At 41.2% G+C, this 18,807-nt stretch overlaps 2 protein-coding genes across 2 annotated transcripts; both read right to left on the bottom strand.

Moving 5' to 3' along the window:
- Positions 1 to 347: 347 nt before the first annotated feature.
- LOC131256258 (3-ketoacyl-CoA synthase 10-like) lies at positions 348 to 4,613 on the bottom strand. Its single transcript, XM_058257247.1, has 3 exons — positions 4,154 to 4,613; positions 1,627 to 2,211; positions 348 to 899 (listed from the first exon to the last, which is right to left on the bottom strand). Exons 1-3 carry the CDS (start codon positions 4,544 to 4,546, stop codon positions 348 to 350), a joined length of 1,530 nt encoding a protein of 509 aa, XP_058113230.1. The 5' UTR covers positions 4,547 to 4,613.
- Positions 4,614 to 15,094: 10,481 nt separating this feature from the next.
- LOC131256259 (ethylene-responsive transcription factor ERF015-like) lies at positions 15,095 to 15,655 on the bottom strand. Its single transcript, XM_058257248.1, has one exon. The coding sequence runs from the start codon at positions 15,653 to 15,655 to the stop codon at positions 15,095 to 15,097; it is 561 nt and encodes a 186-aa protein (XP_058113231.1).
- Between the last annotated feature and the right edge of the window lie 3,152 nt (positions 15,656 to 18,807).

The raw sequence follows: 18,807 nt of genomic DNA on the forward strand, positions 1-18,807 counted from the left end.
CCACACCCATGTATAGGGATGCCACCACACTTGCCAACATGACATGCTTGTGTGGGATTCAAGCTGCCCATCAGATGGGTCCCACAGTGTAGATGCCCAGGGCAAAAACCAGGTTGTTCCATTCATCACGCAAAGCATATGTAAGCAGCACTCAGCCAAGTTTTCTTTAGTCATCCATTTTTGTAAAATGTGGGCTACCTGATCACTTACACAGGACTGACTTTGAGCCAGAGCATCTACATTGTGGGACCCACCTAATGGGTGCCTTGGATCTAAGCACCCATGTCCCACTTCCTCACATGCGGTAGCGCGGGAACGCATGTGGGATTGGCAAACCTCTACATGTTCTATGCAGGATCCCCTATCCATGGGCTCCTCTTTGGCCTCCCAACACTCCTCAGGGCCTTCCACACAACACTATTGCATTTGAATCCAGACCCAAATGCAAGCTGCCACACTCTATCCCCACCCTTGATTTTCCCATTGGCCTCCAGGTATGCCAGCTCATACCACACACTACTGCTTGAAGTATTCCCAAACCTCTCCAGTGTCCTCCTTGATGCTTCCATGTACTCCTCAGTCAGCTCGAGATTCTTTTGTAACTCATCTAGTACCCTTTTGCTGGAAGCCAATATGCACACATGTTCAAATGCAAGCTTGTAGTCTGGGATGTATGGCTTGGTTTTTCTCTTCTTGAAGAGCAATGCCTTGAAGAAGATGAGCTGTTCTGAGACCGGGAGGACAAGCGGGCCCAGGGTGGTGATGTTGGTCTTAAGCGCCTCGCCCCCCACTTCAAGCAAGTCGCCGTTCACTGAAAGGCCTTTCCTCCCTTGGCAATCCTCTCTTTGGTGGATGCACCGGAAGCTGCGGCTGTCCATGCCTTTGTGAGTGCGAACAAGCTGTCGAAAGCGGCACACTCATGATAAGGTTATGGCAAGAAATTGTATGTACATGGCATGCACCTGACCGATAGTTATATGCATCTCCCATTGGCTAAGGATGATGGATGGGAATCCCAACGCATTCCAATATATGATTTGAAAAAAAAAAAAAATCCAACATTTTGAACCAATTTTGATTCCTTCCACCATTACTGTGATGTTAGATTTTAAGCACACTCACAAATCATCCTCACCTAAAATTTCTTGAGAGATCTTCAAATTTTAAGGTTTTTCTCAGGACATTGGGCAAGTTTTGCCCGAAATTAAAAATATTTATTTACTTAATATCCGCTGAAAATTTGAAAATCTCAGGATGATATTGTGATGATATGGTGCAGCGAAATGTTGACTCAGAACTCAAAAAGTGTTTGGGGGGTTGTCGAGTTTCTCCACTATAGCAAACTTGGGTAGCTTGTCTGAGTCGACTCGGACTCGGTTGGAACTGATATGGTTTGACACCAAGAGTCACCCCCAACTTGGGTGAGTTGCTAGTTGACTCAATACCAGTACGATTTGGGGTGAGTGGCTGAGTCTTAAACCACTGGTGGCTCACCTGGGTTGGTTCTAATTCCTATCCAAATGGGCTCCAGCTACAGTCGGTCTGGGCTGGAATCCTTAGATTTTTAGATGTTCCTGGACAGGCTTTGGTGTAGATTGTCCTAGTTTCATCCCTATGAAAATTTACCTGCTTGAGTTCATACTTGGAGCGCCAACGGTCAAGACGGCGGTTGGAGAGCAACATTGCTGCCGCTCCCATCCGAAAGAAGCAATTTGGAAGAAGCATGTCGATGTCATTACCTGCATACCAAGTGAATGCCACGATCTCGGTGCTCACCACTAGTGCATATGTGCCTGGATGCGCATTGAGGAGGTCTTTCGCTAGATCAATGGCAATCACTCCTGCCGCGCAGCCCATTCCCCCAAGGTTGAAGCTATGAATGTCCTGCCTTAGCTTGTAGTGATTTATCACCATCGCCGAGAGCGATGGGGTAGTGTTTAGGATGCCACAATTCACTATGAGGATCCTTATGTCTTTGGGTCGTACCCTGGTGGCTGCTAGAAGGTCATCAATGGCCCCGAACATGACTGTTGCCGCCTCTTCTCGGCCTTCCTTGAGAGTGATCTTTTTCCCAGGGACAAACACTGATCTTGGCATGTACGACTCATCGCCAATCCCAGAGTTCTTGAGAACCCATTGCTGGAAGTCGATAGCGGCGTCGTTGAAGTTGCCGGATTTTTTTCCGAGCTCAATGAATTCAGATTTTGTAATCTGCATATATGAGAGCAAAATCAATCATCAAACAATAACACCATCAATGCTCCTCTTCTGTGCCAACAACATTGAAATCTCGTTCTTGTTGTTTCCACTCTCCAGTTGTGACTTATAGGTATTTCTCTGTAGTAGGCAATCAGGATGATGATCCAACGATCATAACTGCTGATTTGTCCAATGATTATGGATAGTTGTTTCCTCTGTTCATATTTTTCTCGAAATAAATGGTTATGATTGCTCGACTTGCCCAATCTTTTGGAAACTATCAAATCCATGGTGGGGTCTTCCTTACTGGCGGCCCGGATCTTTGGTGCATTTGGCGTGAGTAAGGTTTTTGATTAAGGATCTTTGATTAAGGATCTGCCTTTAGTTACTATATATAGGACAGTAATAATAAGACAGAATTTCCTTTGCAAAGCATAATGCACTTGAACATAGCATCTTTCATACATAAAATCATAAAAAAGAAGCGAAACACAAACGGTTTAAATTACATGGGCAGCGTTTGGTTGTAACAAATATCATGATTATTCTAAATTGGTGCAACCAAAAGCAGCCTCAAGCTGTATGGCCTTTTGTTTTGTATATTCTTTCATAAAAACTTAACCTATGAGAGATACCTAACTACTATATATAACTACTATATATTGGACACTCAAAATTATATTGTAGTTTTTCAGTTAGGATTGTATCACATGACTCTAAGGAAAGTTGTGTTCTGCTTAAGATTTATATAATTTGTCAAATCCATTTATACACAGAAACTGAAGATATATATATATATAATTTGACCATTAGTAGGGATAGTAATTTTTTTAATTATAAAAAATTAGAACAAAGTGAGAAATGCTTAACACTAATCGAGTGCATGTTGATTATAATATTCCATGCATGTGTACTACATGTGCCAAATGTATAGAATTGCATGTTCAAGTGTTACATGTGCCACACTCAATTTTGAAGTGCCTTATTTATGCCATGTTATACATGCACCTACAACATAAACGCTACATGTGTTTGTTGGGAAGTGCGGAAGGTGAGCCCTCAAGATCTGACGGTCTACACGATGTTGGGAACGTTTACAAAGCATCATCTTATGTTCCCTACATGTGTCACATTTCATGAGGTTTGCTTGAATGCATCCTAATGTATGGAACGACTACGTTAGGACTTTAGCCTTTGAATTTGGGTCATCTTTCAATGATCTAAACCATTTATACAATGAGTTTTACCTTTTATGGTAGAAAGTAATTAACAAATAGAAGTTCTAGTTGGATTATTTTTACCCTTTTGTAATTTCTCTTTTGCTTTGAACAGAACAATCTTTGTAACCCTTATACAATCAAAGTTTAAAATATTCAATATGGGAATTTGTTTTTTTATCGGTATCCCCCATTCAAAATGGGAAACCTATGAAATAATTAAATGGTTTGGTTCTCTGAAAAAATTCCTGATCTCTTCCATCTTTGCTCTAGTCCAACACACTATGAGCTTGATAGGTAATTCAAGGCAACATGGCCTAGATTGCTTATGCAAAAGACTACTTTTCTTGTATCTAAATGACCCCTTAATGGACAGTTTGGATTGTGCTCAAGTGGGACACATTGTCACAAGTAAGGATTAGAGATAAAGAAAGTGCCACCCAGTATCGCTATCTTATATATATATATATATATATATATATATATATATATATATATATATATATATATATATATATATATATATATATATATATATATATATAATTGCAGAAAGAAAAAGCCTTTGTTCAAAAAAATATAAATATGCCTCATCCAAACATACCCTTAATTAAGCTCTTTCCACCGTTTCTGTGTACTCAAGATCATAACAAACGAATTAAAAATTTCACAAAACATATTTTATAAGTATGAAAAAGATATAGCATTAATAGAATAAATTATAATTAATTAATTACCTTAAGCTCCTTAGGCGGCCGATAACAAGCAAAATCAAGTAAGTAAGTCGACCTCGGGCTTAGATCATGATAAACATACACAATCAAAACCAACAACCCCGAAGCAAAGACGACATCCGTCGTGTCATATCTGGACCCCACATCTCCCAGTGTCAGCTTCCCGATCTCGGCAGCGAAAATCAGCACCAGAATCGGCACGGTGAAGAAATAAAGTCCATGACTAACAAGATAATGGTATCCAAGCTTCACATATTTTAGGTTAACAGAGTTTAGAAAATCCGGCATGCCTCGTCGGACCCTCACAGAGAAACTCAAGGAGCCCGTGTATGGTCCCGATCCCTCCACGCCCCGGTTAACGATCTCCGGCGAGAGGAACTCTTGCTTGCCGGCCATGGAAATTATATTAAATATAAATAATTAAAATTTAAATATAGATATAATAAAAGAGCACAAGAACCAGTTATTGCACGTAGATGGTTATCTTACATATAACAATAGTGTTACATTAGTTATATAAGTGTAATGACGTAAGTAACATGATAGAGTGGGAGTAGGATTCGGTAGTAACCCCTCCAAACAGAATTCTGTTACTGGAAAAGCTCTGTGGACCCCCACCATTATGTATGTGTTTTATCTAGCCATCCATCCATTTTGGAAGCTCATTTTAGGGATGAGATAAAAAAAAATGAGGCAGATCCAAAGTTCAAATGGACCACACCAAAGGAAGCAATGGGGTTAATGACATCCACCGTTGAAATGTTCCTAGGGTTCATCACATGTTTATTTGCCATCCAACCTGTTCATAAAGTCACATGAACCTGGATGAAGGGAAAACACAAATACCAACTTGATCCAAAACTTCCTGTGGCTCTCAATATGTTTTCAACGGCAGGATTCAATCACCACTGTTTACGGTGGTGTGGTCCGCTTGAAATTTGGATCTGCCTCTTTTTTTGCATCATGCCCTAAAATGAGCTGAAAAAACAGATGGACGGCATGGATAAAACACTACCAGAGGGATCAGCTATCTTCCTGTCCTTCCACATTAAAGGGTAGATGGTGGACCCCACTAATAGGACAATCCTAGCCATGATTTGCAACCGTTGATTGATTGTATGGAACAGTCAGTTTTTGGCATGAGCCATCTATGGTAAGGTCCACTTAGGTGCATGGTCTGGATCAACGGTTTAGGCTAACACGTGGACGGTGAGAGAGTGGCCCTATCATATCAGTTCCCTCTCTATAGAGTTAATCTGAACGGATATGACGGTAACGGAAGGGAGGGGTTTTTTGTGTGATTGAGTAGATGCGGTTGGTTTGTTGTCCGAGGAATTTCATGCGTACGGTGGAGGATTACTCCCATCAAATTTCATAAAATGCATACATTTATGTAGATCCACTTATATGGTGGGCCATACAATTGTATTAACGTGGAACTTTCATCAAACACCTTGTAACTGTACATTATCTATGCACACATCTGGACCGCAGGATGAGCGAAATGACCTATTTTTGTAAGGTTGGGTCGGGTGGAGGGTTCCAACCGCAACCTAATCTGAGGACCCAGACAACTGACCTGAACTTGGGTTAGGTCAGTTGGGTTCGGGTTGACCCAACCCAAGTTGGGGGGCCCTACATTTTTGTCCCAGCGAGTGGGTTGAATCTTGGCATGTGTTGGAATGACTTTCAGGGCAACAGGCTAAGCATGGGCATTACTGGCCAAGATCTGGTGCTTAAGTCCATATTGATTATTAGCAAAGTCTGATCATTGATCAGGACCATCTATGATGTAGGTTTACCTTTGATCTCTCATCCCTCTCAAAAGTCACCTTGATCAAATGATATTAGCCATCCAATCAATTGGTATGAAAATGGGTGTTGGTAAACCACACACTTTTTATTTTTATGTGTAAATCAATGTGATTAACAATATAAAAGATTTAAAGGGTGAAAATTACTTTTAACACAAACAAGTAAATTATCAAACATGCAGCATGCAAGAGACGTCAAGATTTTTTATGTATAAAAAACTGTGATGTAATGGGAAAAACTATAAGATCTAGTATAAATCCGTTATAATAAAAATGATACAAGTACAATTATGAAGAGATTTCTTTTACATATCCAAAATACATCACATAAAGGTGAATTACACACAATAATAAAATGAATGAATTTCTCACTAACAAGAGATCGTAGAAAATCGTCAACACAACCTTTTGAGAAGACAATTAAAGAAACCAATATTATGTATGAACCTTACCAACTCACATACAAAGATTTCAATGGTAGAAGATTCTTGATCTTTTTCTTTTATAAAATTCTATTTTCTTATTTTTCTCATTTTTTAAAGAAAGAAAAACTCATTTTCTTTTTGGGTTACTCTAACTCTCTTAATGCAAAAGAGCCAATTTTCTCTCATTTTACTAGATTGGTTAAAAGACCAACATACCCCCGCACACATGTGATAAAAGGCTACTTAAGCCCACACATGTGTGTCCCACCTCCACATGAGGATGGACGCCCAACAATCTCCCCCTCTCAACTCATGAGGAGGGTTCCACTATGCCCAAAGTTGTCATGTTTTTACAAAACTTATGTTTTTCTTTAGGCAAAGCTTTGGTCATCATATTTAATCCATTTTTATTGATATTGATCTTCTCAAGTTGTAACAATTTTTTTTTCAAGAGCATTTCGAATTCAATGATACTTAACATTTATGTGCTTAGATTTCAAATGGATATCTAAATTTTTTACTAAGGTGGATGGCACTTTTACTGTCACAATAAACAATATAATAATCTTGTATCAAGTAAGTTCTTCAAAAAAAATTTTAATTCACAACATTTCCTTGCAAGCTTTTGTCACTGCAATATACATAGATTTTATACTAGATAAGGCCACACTTTTTTACAACTTGGACTACTACGACACCACTCCACTTGCAAAAGTAAGAATGTACCTCGATGTAGACTTCTTGGAGTCAATGTCTTCTGTCGTATCCGTATCCATGTCGCCTTCTAACATAGGTTTACCACCTCCAAGGCATAAACACATCTTGGACGAAATCCTAAGATATATGATGATCTATTTACTGTTTCCCAATGCTCTTTGCTAAGATTTGCGAGAAATTTACTAACAACACATACTGCGTGTGCGAAGTCGGGTCTCGTGCATAGCACGCATCAAACTTCCAACTACTAATGCAAATGAAATTTTCTTTATTTCTTCTTTTTCTTTCTCACTTGAAGGACTTTACTCACTATTTAACTTAAAGTGACCTACAAATAGAGAACTGGCATGTTTTGCTTTGTCTATTGAAACCTATCAAGTACTTTTTCAATGTACATTTTTTGGGATAATTAAAGCTTGTTGACTTTCCTATCAAGAGAGATCTTTATAATTAAAATTTGTTTTACGGGTCTTAAGTACTTCATGGTAAAAGACTTGCTTAACTCATTTTTCATCCAATCAATTTTGTAAATATCTTGGCCAACAATCAACATATCATCAATATATAGCAAAAGTATAATAAAATCACTATCAGAAAATTTATTAATAAATACACAATGTTTTGAAGCGGTTCTCCTATACATATTATCCATCATAAATGAATCAAACTTTTTATACCACTGCCGTAGAGCCTGTTTTAACTCATAGAGGCTCTTATTCAACTTGCAAACTATTTGCTCTTTACATTTGACTTCGAAACCTTCTATCTACTCCATATATCTCTTTCTCCAAATCACCATGAAGGAATGTTGTTTTGACTTCTAGCTGCTCAATCTCTAGATTCATGCTTGCAACTAAACCCAATGCAACTCGTATGAATGACATCTTTACCACAAGTGAAAAAATCTCATCAAAGTTAATGACTTTTTTCTTTTCCCAAATCCATTCATAACCAACATTTCCTTATACATTTGCCATGAGCTATTCTCTTCAATCTTTAACCTGAATACCCACGTGTTCTTGAGTACTTTCTTTTCATTTGGCAGAAGTCATAAGTATGGTTCTTATATGAAAAATCCATTTCCTCTTGCATAGCTCTTAGTTACTTCCCTTTATATTCATCAATTTGAGTTTCTTGATAATTCTCTGGTTCATCTCCATCTGTAAGCATGACATACTTATGAGGTGGGTACCCTTAGACGATTGGCTTGCTCTAATAGACTTTCTCAATTGATGCTCAACTAGTGTTTCTTGAAGGGGCTGCTCCCCCTGTTCTTCCAATTCAACATCACCTATAGGAATATCATTACCAACTATATCTTCTTGGCTTTACATATCTCCCCCATCATCATGCATCGTGGGTAAAGGAACTTGATGTACATCAATAAAGCCTTCAATACTAGGCTGAGGCTTGTACACTTTTTGAAAGTCATCAATTGTTTAGTCTTCAAGAAAGACCGCATTTCTATTTCTAATCACCTTTTTGTCAATTGAATTCTATAATCAATAGCCAAAATTTTCATATGCATAGTCCAAGAAGATACATTATTTTGTCTTATTATTGAGCTTAGATCTTTCATTTTTAGAAACATGCACAAATACTAGGCAACCAAATACCTCTAGGTACTTATAAGAAACATCTTTCTATGTCTATACATTTTCTATAATATCTTCATTCAAAGGAGTCGAAGGAGATAGATTAATTAAGTAACACGCGGTTCACATAACCTCTCCCCAAAATGATCTTAGCAATTTAGCATGTAAAAGCATATGCTTGATTCTCTCCACAATAGTATGGTTCATCATTTCTACCACACCATTGTGTTGTGGAGTCTTGGGAATGGATTGCTCATGTTGAATTCCATGGCCTTTGCAATACTGTTCAAATGGTCTAATATATTCACCACTACTATTTGTGCAAATACACTTTAACATTTTACCAGTTTTTCTTTTCACCACAGCATAAAAATAATTAAACACATCAAAAACTTGATTTTTAGTCTTCAAGGCATATGCCTACACCTTTCTAGGAGCATCATATATAAAGGTAACAAAGCAAGAAATGCTGCCGAGAGTTTTGACTTTCGTAGGACCATAAACATTAGGATAAATCGGCTTGATTCAGCTCAAATTATAACTTACATATATATAAAAGCTCACCTATATATAAAAATTAAAAAGAAAATACTCAGATTCGAAAATTTGAACTCGAATTTGGCTCAAAAGCTCAAGCTCAAACTCGGCTCAAATTGACCAACTTAATGGCTGAACTGGGGTTAGCCGAACTCAAATTGAAATAGGCTGCTGGCTAAACTGAGGGGAGCTGTGCCAAGTTCGACTCAGATCAGACTACTGGCAATGCAGCAGGCGTTTGTGAAGTAAGGCCGCTGCTGATCAATAGGGCTCCCTGGGCAAGAGATCAATCAGGCCCCCTAAATTAGGTGGGGCACACCTATACGTTGAATCAAACATTCGATGAAGGCCCAGGTGGACCCACCTGGACATTTTAAAATGACCCTAGTTTTTCTCCTAAAATGCACTTTTCTCTTCCCTGGGCCCAACCGATTAGTCAACGGGTCTGATTTATCGGACCCGGGCTTGTTCATGTTAGTGCTCCACCTGATCAAATCCTCAAATCTGTTACACGTGCGGTACATTGGCACGTGTGCTGAGAATATTGCCAATACTGACCGGACTCTTAACTTCATCCTTTGATTTAGGCTCTTCCGTGAGGCCCACCTGGTGAACGGTCCGCCTGATTGGGTACTGCCCAATTTCTGTGAGAGCTCACACCTGCACCAAAAGCGTTAACATGCTCAGAGATCCAATCCACTCATCACATGGGCCTCCCTGTATAGATGCTCTACCTAAGAGATCAGGCCCATCCAATCACCAAGCAGACCACACGTGTAAGTGAATATGACCAGTTGTCTGCATGCAACATAAATGTAGCACACCTGATAATCAGATCGATATGACTTTTCATACAAGAATTCCTAAGATTGGGACCTACCAGATGGATCTCACACGTAGGCCTGTCAATGGGCCAGCTGGGCTTGACCTGCTCGGGCCATGTTTGGACCGCAATACTAGGCCCGAAGGCTCGACCCGAGCCCAAAATTTAAGTCCTTTTATTAATCGTGCCAGCTGGGCTGCGTATAAGGACCCGTCAGCCCAACCTAAACCCGGCCCATCTAGTCTAATGCATGATTGACCACGCTAAATGAACAGCCTAGATCTTTCACAAAGGGACATGCATAATCATCCCCAGCCAGGCCGAGCCCGTTTGTTTTGGCCCATCAAAGGCCCGGTCCAGAGTCGGGTCTTGGACAGATCTTAGCCTGGCCAGAATCCGGCCCGTTGATACCACTACTCACACGTGTGCCAATTTCACACTTGATCCAGAACACTTGGCGATTTTTGGGGCTTGGAACATGTATCATGGGGCCCACCGTAATGAACGGTCCAGATCATCAAATTTGGAGGTCCAGCTGTAATACTGCATCATATTACGTAACTATTCACGTTGAGCATGTGGTGGGTGGATTCGGACTCGGTAGTGATCCCTCCATATCCGACCTCGGTACTGGAAAAGCTCTGTGGGCCCCACCATGATTGTGTGTTTCATCCACGCTGTCCATCCATTTTTCCATATCATTTTAAGGCATGAGCCCAAAAATGACGCAGATCCAAACCTCAAACGGGCAACACCAAAGGAAACAATGGGGATAATAACACCCACCGTTGAAATCTTCCTAGGGCCCACCACGGTGCTTATCAGCCATCCGACCTGTTCACAAAGTCACATAAAACACAAATATCAACTTGATTCAGAACTTCTACGCTTCCAAGAAGTTTTCAACGGCAGGCGTTCAGTCCCCACTGTTTCATGTGGTGTGGTCCATTTTAGCTTTGGATCTACTTCATTTTCGGATCATGCCCTAAAATAAGCTGAAAAAATGGATGGACGGCGTGGATAAAACACATACACCATGGTAGGGCCCACTGCTTTTCCAGTACCGATGTCGGTACTCGAGGGGTCACTACGAATCCTAGTCCGTGTTGGGGCAGAGATGTGAACACAGAAAACGGATTGGCTACTCCCCCTGGCACCAGCTCCGTGGCTGGTGGTCCCCCACCATGATGTATGTGTTTCATCCATTCCGTTCATCCATTTTTACAGATCATTTTATTTTTTGAACCAAAAAATGAGAGGGATATAAATGTCAGTTGGACCACACCGCATGAAAAAAAATAGTGATTGGATATCAACCATTAAAATCCTCCTAAGGCACACTATACTGTTTATTTGACATCCAATCTGTTGATTAGGTCATACAGGCCCGGATGAAGAGAAAAAACAAATATCAGCTTGATCCAAAACTTTTATGGCCTCCAAAATGTTTTTACTGATCGACCCTCGTTCAACACTGTTTCCTGTAATGTGGTCCACTTGAGATTTGGATATATCTCATTTTTGGAATCATACCGTAAAATGATCTGTAAAAACAGATGGATGGAATGGATGAAACACATACATCATAGTGGGGCCCACATAGCACCGGCCATCAGCCATTGGCTGGTGTCAGGGGGGAGTAGCCAATCCGTTCCCACACGCCGCACTTGTAGCTGGACGTACATGTACGAACATGGTCACACGCGTGCTTTAAGAAAATGTACAAAATATATACATGCAACTCAAATTGGACCGTCCAAATTGCAGCCCCACTTCCGATTGACTATAAGGCTAAAGATTAAATTCAAATGATGTAATATCTTAGCTGATTGATGGACCTCTAATGGACGGTACAATGAAAATTTTCAACGGTCCAAATTCAACTTAAATATTCTATTATTAGAAGTAAGAAGCATTGACTCACTCCAATTTTTCTTTTGCCCAGCATATACATTTTCCCATGACTTTAACGTTTTGATTTGACTTGACTGGGTGCCACATATGCAATCTGTGACCGGACGTGTATGAACTAGTACACTCTCCCAGAGTATCAAATAACATTCCTATTGCAGTTGTGTTACTTTCAAGCTGGACAAAAGGACAGATATCAGTTACATTACTTTTTAGCTGGACTTGGTAAAGCTGTGACCGGAGTCCTCTGCCACAGGTGGGGTAGCCAGCTCCTCTGTGGAGCCCACCTTTTTGCATGTGTGAGAAATCCAATCCGTCCATCAGATTCACCACCGTGTTTTCACCGTACATGTCAAAAATTAGAAAGATCCAAAACTCGAGTGGGCAATTTCATGTGAAATATTGTAAAATCACACCTAAACAATTCAGAATTTTTTAGATTACACCTTCATTATGATAAGGCGCACCTGATGACCATATTGGATGGGACATACACTCTACAGTAGGCCTCACAGCTTGTGGAAAGTTTCCATGGTGTATTTCCACATCCCCATTGTTCCTTATGGGGTGGCCCACATGAGCTATGCAGCGAGGTCATGTTTGGCTCCGTGACATAACATGGATGGATGCAGCTGATGGACGGAATGGATTTCACATGCACATCTTGGTAGGTCCCACGGAGCTTGGGCTAGAAGCTGAACACTAGACGTTTCACCAATGGTCGAGGGAGGATTCCCTACAATCGGTTGTATGCTATACAACTGTGAACCTGTTTTTTTAACTTAAGCTTCCAGGGTTTTTCAGCCTTGAAAATAAACAACTGATCAGTGATAATTACAGCGGGTAAAATAGAGCTCCATCTTTTCTGTCAACGTGTCAGGTGTGTAAGACATGGATACCATACAACGGTTGGAACCAAATCCCAAAGAAGCTAAGGACGACCGTCAACTGGTATTTCAGATGATCTACCACATTGGTCCGTGTCAGTGTCTAAATTATTTGATCCGAGGCCATATGTGACCACCAACCACGGGGCTGGTGATCGGTGCTCTGTGGACCCCACCATGATGTAGGTGTTTAATCCATTCCGTTCATCCATTTTTAAAGATCATTTTAGGGTTTGATGCGAAAGATGAGAGGGATATAAATCTCAGGTGGACCACACCACAGGAAAACAATAGTGATTGGATATCCACAATTAAAATCCTCCTAAGGCCCAATGTACTGTTTATTTGAAATCCAATCTGTTGATTAGGTCATAAAGGTCCAGATGAATGGAAAAAACAAAGATCAGATTGATCCAAAATTTTTATGGCCCCCAAAAGGTTTTTAATGGTCGACGCTCATTCAACACTGTTTCCTGTAATGTGTTCCACTTGAGATTTGGATATACCTCATTTTTTATCTCATATCATAAAATGATCTGGAAAAATAGATGGACGGCATGGATGAGACAAATACATCATGTTGGGTCCCACAGAGCACCGACCACCAGCTATTGGCTGGTGGCAGGGGGAGTAGCCAATCCGCTCCCCATATGTGAAGCTTAAACTATAATGCAATGTGTGGGCCCCGCTGTTATTTGTGCATGATAACCAAATCCTACGTCATGCGCATACCCAAAACATCATCAGGGCCGAACAATTGAGATGGATCACCTACCATTAAAAAAAAAAAAAAACCCTTTCAGATTTTGAGTGGGCCCCACCAATTCTGTTATGAAGAAGTGGGGCCCACCGCATTTTGTCTATGCAGTCCAATTCTGCTCTGAAGAAGTGACCCCCGCCGGCACGAATGGGCACCTCAAAAAAGTCAGGCCATTCAAACGCCACACCACTCGGGAACTTAAAAGAGGTTTAATTTAAGGAGTGATTTGAGACGGTGTAGCCCACATGAGAAAACGATGCACGGATTGGATGCCGTGAATACATCACGTTGGACCCCACACGCCATATTGTAGGTTAAGCCCAATTGATCCTTGACTATGAAGTTCATCAATTAAGAAGAGCATAAATAATAAAATCCATCCGTTGATTATCTACCAACTATACCACGTTGATGGTTATAATTTCAATAGCTTTATAGCATTACGTGTTTGCCATTTGTCATGTCACCTGCCACCTGTCACTCTCAGGATTGGTTTATAAAATCGACATCCACACCATCTTAATTGAGATGGACACACACTTTCTTTCTCTGTTCTCTTCTACTGATTGCATAAAACCGGTTGTAGGTTAACTTGGCATACAACCCACTTTCAACGTCATTTTTTAAAAAAAGAATCACAAAATTACCAGAACTGGCCAGGACCCAGCTAATCTTTACAAGCATCTGCCCTTTTGGACCATCTAATATTTTCAAAGGAATAAAAGAAAGGGGTCTTGCAATATACAACTGGTTGCAGGTAATTTCAGTGGCAAAAGATGATAATAGAAGTTCTAAAAGCAAGAATAAGAGAACGACTATGGGTGATCTCTTCTCCTTTTGATATGAGACAAAATAGTAAATTGATATTATTGGACCCGACCTAGACGTCTTGGTTCAAAAGTTTGACACGGATCCTAAATGGGTTGGGTCTGGGTCAGGTTGGGTCAGAATCCTGTCAACTTCAACCTGACCCTAACCAAACCAGACCCATATTTTTAAATGGGTTTCTATTGTAGTTCGAAAATTGACCCGAACCCAATTCTTAGATGGGTTGTGTCCGGGTCTCCCTTGACTCAACCGGACCCAACCCATCTGCTGCCCAGCACCATTCAATTGTCCTACGCTATTCTGTGGTTACATGTGGAAAATAAAATAAAGGGTGCACTATCAATTACCGGTTCCATATTTTGAAAGAGTTTTGATATAATGTGGAGCCCAGCATCACTGCCACCATGCGGGGCTTTGTTTCAACCGTTGGATGATAAACACGTGGTCAATCCCAAAGTGAATATACCACACGTTCAATATAATGATATATTAACATTAATAGATGGAGCATGTGCAAATGCATGTATATAAGAGTAACTAAAAACCTAAAAACATGTACGGTCATGCAGTCTATACACAGATATTCTGTATACTACACTTATATACGTATTTGGAATATGAACCAGTCCATGCATGCATACACCCTCTCATATGATGTCCCATATGTTCCCGGGCTCCACCATGTACGGATCTCCAATCAGAAAACTCTCAGGCGAGAACTCCTCAGGGCCTGAAAATCCACCGGAAGGAACGACAAGCGAGCTAGCAACCCGACATATGCTTCCCACCTCGCCTGAAGCTGGCAATTCCGGCGATGTCGTGGGTTTCGCCGTCAAAACGGACGTACACAAAGGACCCATGCAGCCCCACCTTGTCATGCGGTCTGGGCAAGCAAACCTAGCCGCAATTGCCTTTATATCTGTCTTCGTGAGCACTGGTGGCATCCCACCGGGAAATTCCGGTCGCCTTTCTTCCGGGAAGTTGAAATCTCCCCCTGGGCCTCGCAGGCAATAGAGCGCTGCATCATAGGCACGGGCCGCTTTCTCCCGGGTGTCGTAGGATCCGAGCCATATCCGAGACCGGGTCTTGGGGATCCGAATCTCAGACACCCATCTCCCCCATTTCCTCATTCGGATGCCCTTGAATCCTGTCGAGTTCTTCCTGCCCCGGAATTCGCCTTTCTCCATCTTTTCCACAATGAAAACCATTGCCTGATACGTGTATAAATTCAAAGCCTCGGTGGGCTTAATTAAGCTTAAGTACACTAAATTTCAGATAAGTGTATTTAAGCTCTCTCTCTCTCTCTCTCTCTCTCTCTCTCTCTGAGTATGTGTAGGGTTGCCGGAATCTGACCCAGTGGCTGTGGTGGGGTGTGGAATGGGATGGGCCAGGGTGGGGTATTTAAAGTTAAGGATGGAGGTTCTCCTGATGTGGATGGATAAGCAATGCAGCTCACGTGATAAGGAGGCGAGCACGTGGGGATTGGTGGACGGGGCCACCTGACGTGATGGATCGCACGTGGCAATGGGGATGGGATCACGTCACTGGTTTTGGTGGCCCACCCGGCGGGCGGGAATCTCCAATATTCCCGTAGTGGCAAGCGGAGGTACACCGATTAGGGTGTACTCGTCTTCTAGTGTGTGTACAATGCATCTATTCCCAAATTGCCCCTGTCATTTTGGGGAAGTTTCTTTGGGAGCCACTGCTTAGGCTCCTATTTCAATGTACACCTCTTACCAAAAGTAGATAATAGGGGTTAATTGATTAAAAAGATGGGTGTGCATGCAAACAAAGGAAAGAGAATGCCCTGGCCCTGGCTCTGGCCCAGGCCCAGATTGTTTCGGGCCGATTTTTCTGGCCCGAAACAAATGGGTTGGCTCTAGACTTGACTCAAAAATTCCATAGGTTGGCCCACCTAGGCCTCACTTCATGAACCATGGTCCCAGCCTGACCTAGCCCAATTCCTTAGCCGGTGGGCTGTGCTTGGACTTGGGTCCTTAGCTCATGGATTGGACCTAGGCCAGTTGCAGCATCTTGAACCCAACAAGATGTGAACCGACGTGTCGAAAACATGTGGACGCATTGACGTAACGGATAACGCCAACAGAATAAGGTAAAAATGAATGCCAACCGTCGATGTGCGAGTACAGGTGGCGCTTCATTTTATCTATCTGTTGCCCTTCATCATTATACCATGGCCCATCGTGGCAACAACGCGGGTGAAACGCTCTGCTGTGACATGCTATTTTGAGCTAGCAGATAGAAGAGAAGTTTGTTCTTATGGGGGGAGAAAACACCCCTAAAGATTCTGTAGATTTACTAAAATGGCAAAGTAATGAGTGAGATTTCCAAATTTGTTAAGAGTAGTAATCGCGATTAATTAAGGAAAACTCGTTAGTCTAAAGAGAGTGGAAGCAATGGCATGACAGATCTTTCTATGAAGACTTAAGCTAATCATCTCTCTCAAAGCTCTATGAATTTTCTTGCAACTTCCATTGTGAGGTGTTGAATAAGCTTGTTCGGTGCGAGCCGATATCTCTCAGCAGCTCAAATCTCAGCTATTTTCCAAGTTCGCCGAATTTGCTCCTATAAGGTAATCACATTTACTAGCAAGCATTGCAGCTTGTGATTTCAGTTATAAGTTCTTAGATCATGTAATGGATTTTTTCCATCTTGGTTCTTGGTTTTGGCTTTGGTAGACCAGACTTCTTCTCCTTTGTTGCCTCCCTTGTTTGGTAACTTGAATGAATTTTGCTTCATCTGCCAAATAAAAAGAACCCTTCCTGAAAGAGGATGCTTCGGGAATTTACTGCTCATTTTCCTCTTATGGTTTTGCTCATCATCTCTAAGATCTCAAAATGCATTTTAGCAATGAAAGACTATTGAAAAACCCTATCTTTTGATGCCTCAAGACTAGGGTGATAGCTCATCTGTAGAGGCTTATCCAACACTGGTAGTGGAATACATGCACTGCGCTCTCGACCATCCAAATCACGGGGCCCATCGTGGATGGAGCATAACCCAAATACACCACTGATCAGATGCAAAATGTCAATGATCTGGGCTGTTAAGATTCCAACCCCATGCACAGACATACATCCTCTACTCTTCCATTTTCATAGCTCCTCGGACTAAAAAATTGCAATTTTTTTTTTTTAATGCAAATTTGCAAGCCTATGCTTTTTAGCCATTTCAATAGTTTCTACTTGCTATCTTCACTAATGAGTTGGAGTTTGATCAAACGTTACAGAATCAGATGTTTTCTTTTTGTTCTCCGCTTCTGAAAAAACGCCCATTGATCAGGTACGTACTGATTCAAATAACTTATTATCAATTTCATCTTAGCATTGTTGCTGCTATTTGAGGTAAAGCGCTTTAGGAATCTGGGTTTGCCTATCAACCCAGTCAAAGGCCCTATACTATGTCATAAGGGATGAAGCTTTCACATCCATTCAGACCACCTCAATCAAGTTCATTTAGTTCTTCCTCTTTTCTCATACAATCAAGGTTCTTGTAGCACACAGACCAACTAGGTCAATTAAATTAGCTCTCCATCATTTTAGTTCCTATAGGGCTAATTCTTAAGCTACTTTGGAGGATCTAGTTCATCTTTAGCATTCCCGCACATCCATCTCAACAAGCTCAACCCTGTAATCTATGCCTGTGTCACCTTCTAGTTACCCAACGCGTTTCCCCATGTAGCATAACCGGTCAAATAGTTCATCGTCATCATCATCATATGAGCCTTATCCCATTCCCAACTAATTGGGGTTGGCTACATGAATCCTTTTCTGCCATGCTACTCTATCAATGGCCACAACTTCATTAGACCATGAGCCATCAAGTCTTTTCTTACTAGCTCCGCCCATGTCCTTTCGAGCTTTCCCCTCGTCCTTTTAGAGCCTCCAACTTGTATAAACTTGCTCCTAACTGGAGCAGTACTTGGACTCCGTTGCACATGACCAAACCATCTAAATCTACTTCCACTGGTCTTGTTACCCATTCGTGCTACTCCTAAATTCCCTCTAATGCATTTATTTGCAATTCTATCCTTGTCTCGCTACTCATCCATCTCAACATCCTTATTTCAGCCACCTTCATCCTATGGACATATTGTTCCTTAACTGCCCAACATTTTGTCCCATAAGGCATGACTGGTGTTATAGCCATCTATAAAATTTCCCTTTCCAGTCAAATAGTTCTCTTTCAAAAATTTCCCTCACCGGTTATCAATTTTGAAGAAAATATATCAGAAATGTAACATTTCTGCGTACCCAAGTCTTCAAATTCCAAAAGATATGGATAATGAGATATGAACACCATCTGCAACAAGGCAAGTGGGATCCTCACGCAATACAAA

Source organism: Magnolia sinica, chromosome 9 (assembly GCF_029962835.1).
Source record: "Magnolia sinica isolate HGM2019 chromosome 9, MsV1, whole genome shotgun sequence".
Lineage (NCBI taxonomy): Eukaryota > Viridiplantae > Streptophyta > Magnoliopsida > Magnoliales > Magnoliaceae > Magnolia > Magnolia sinica.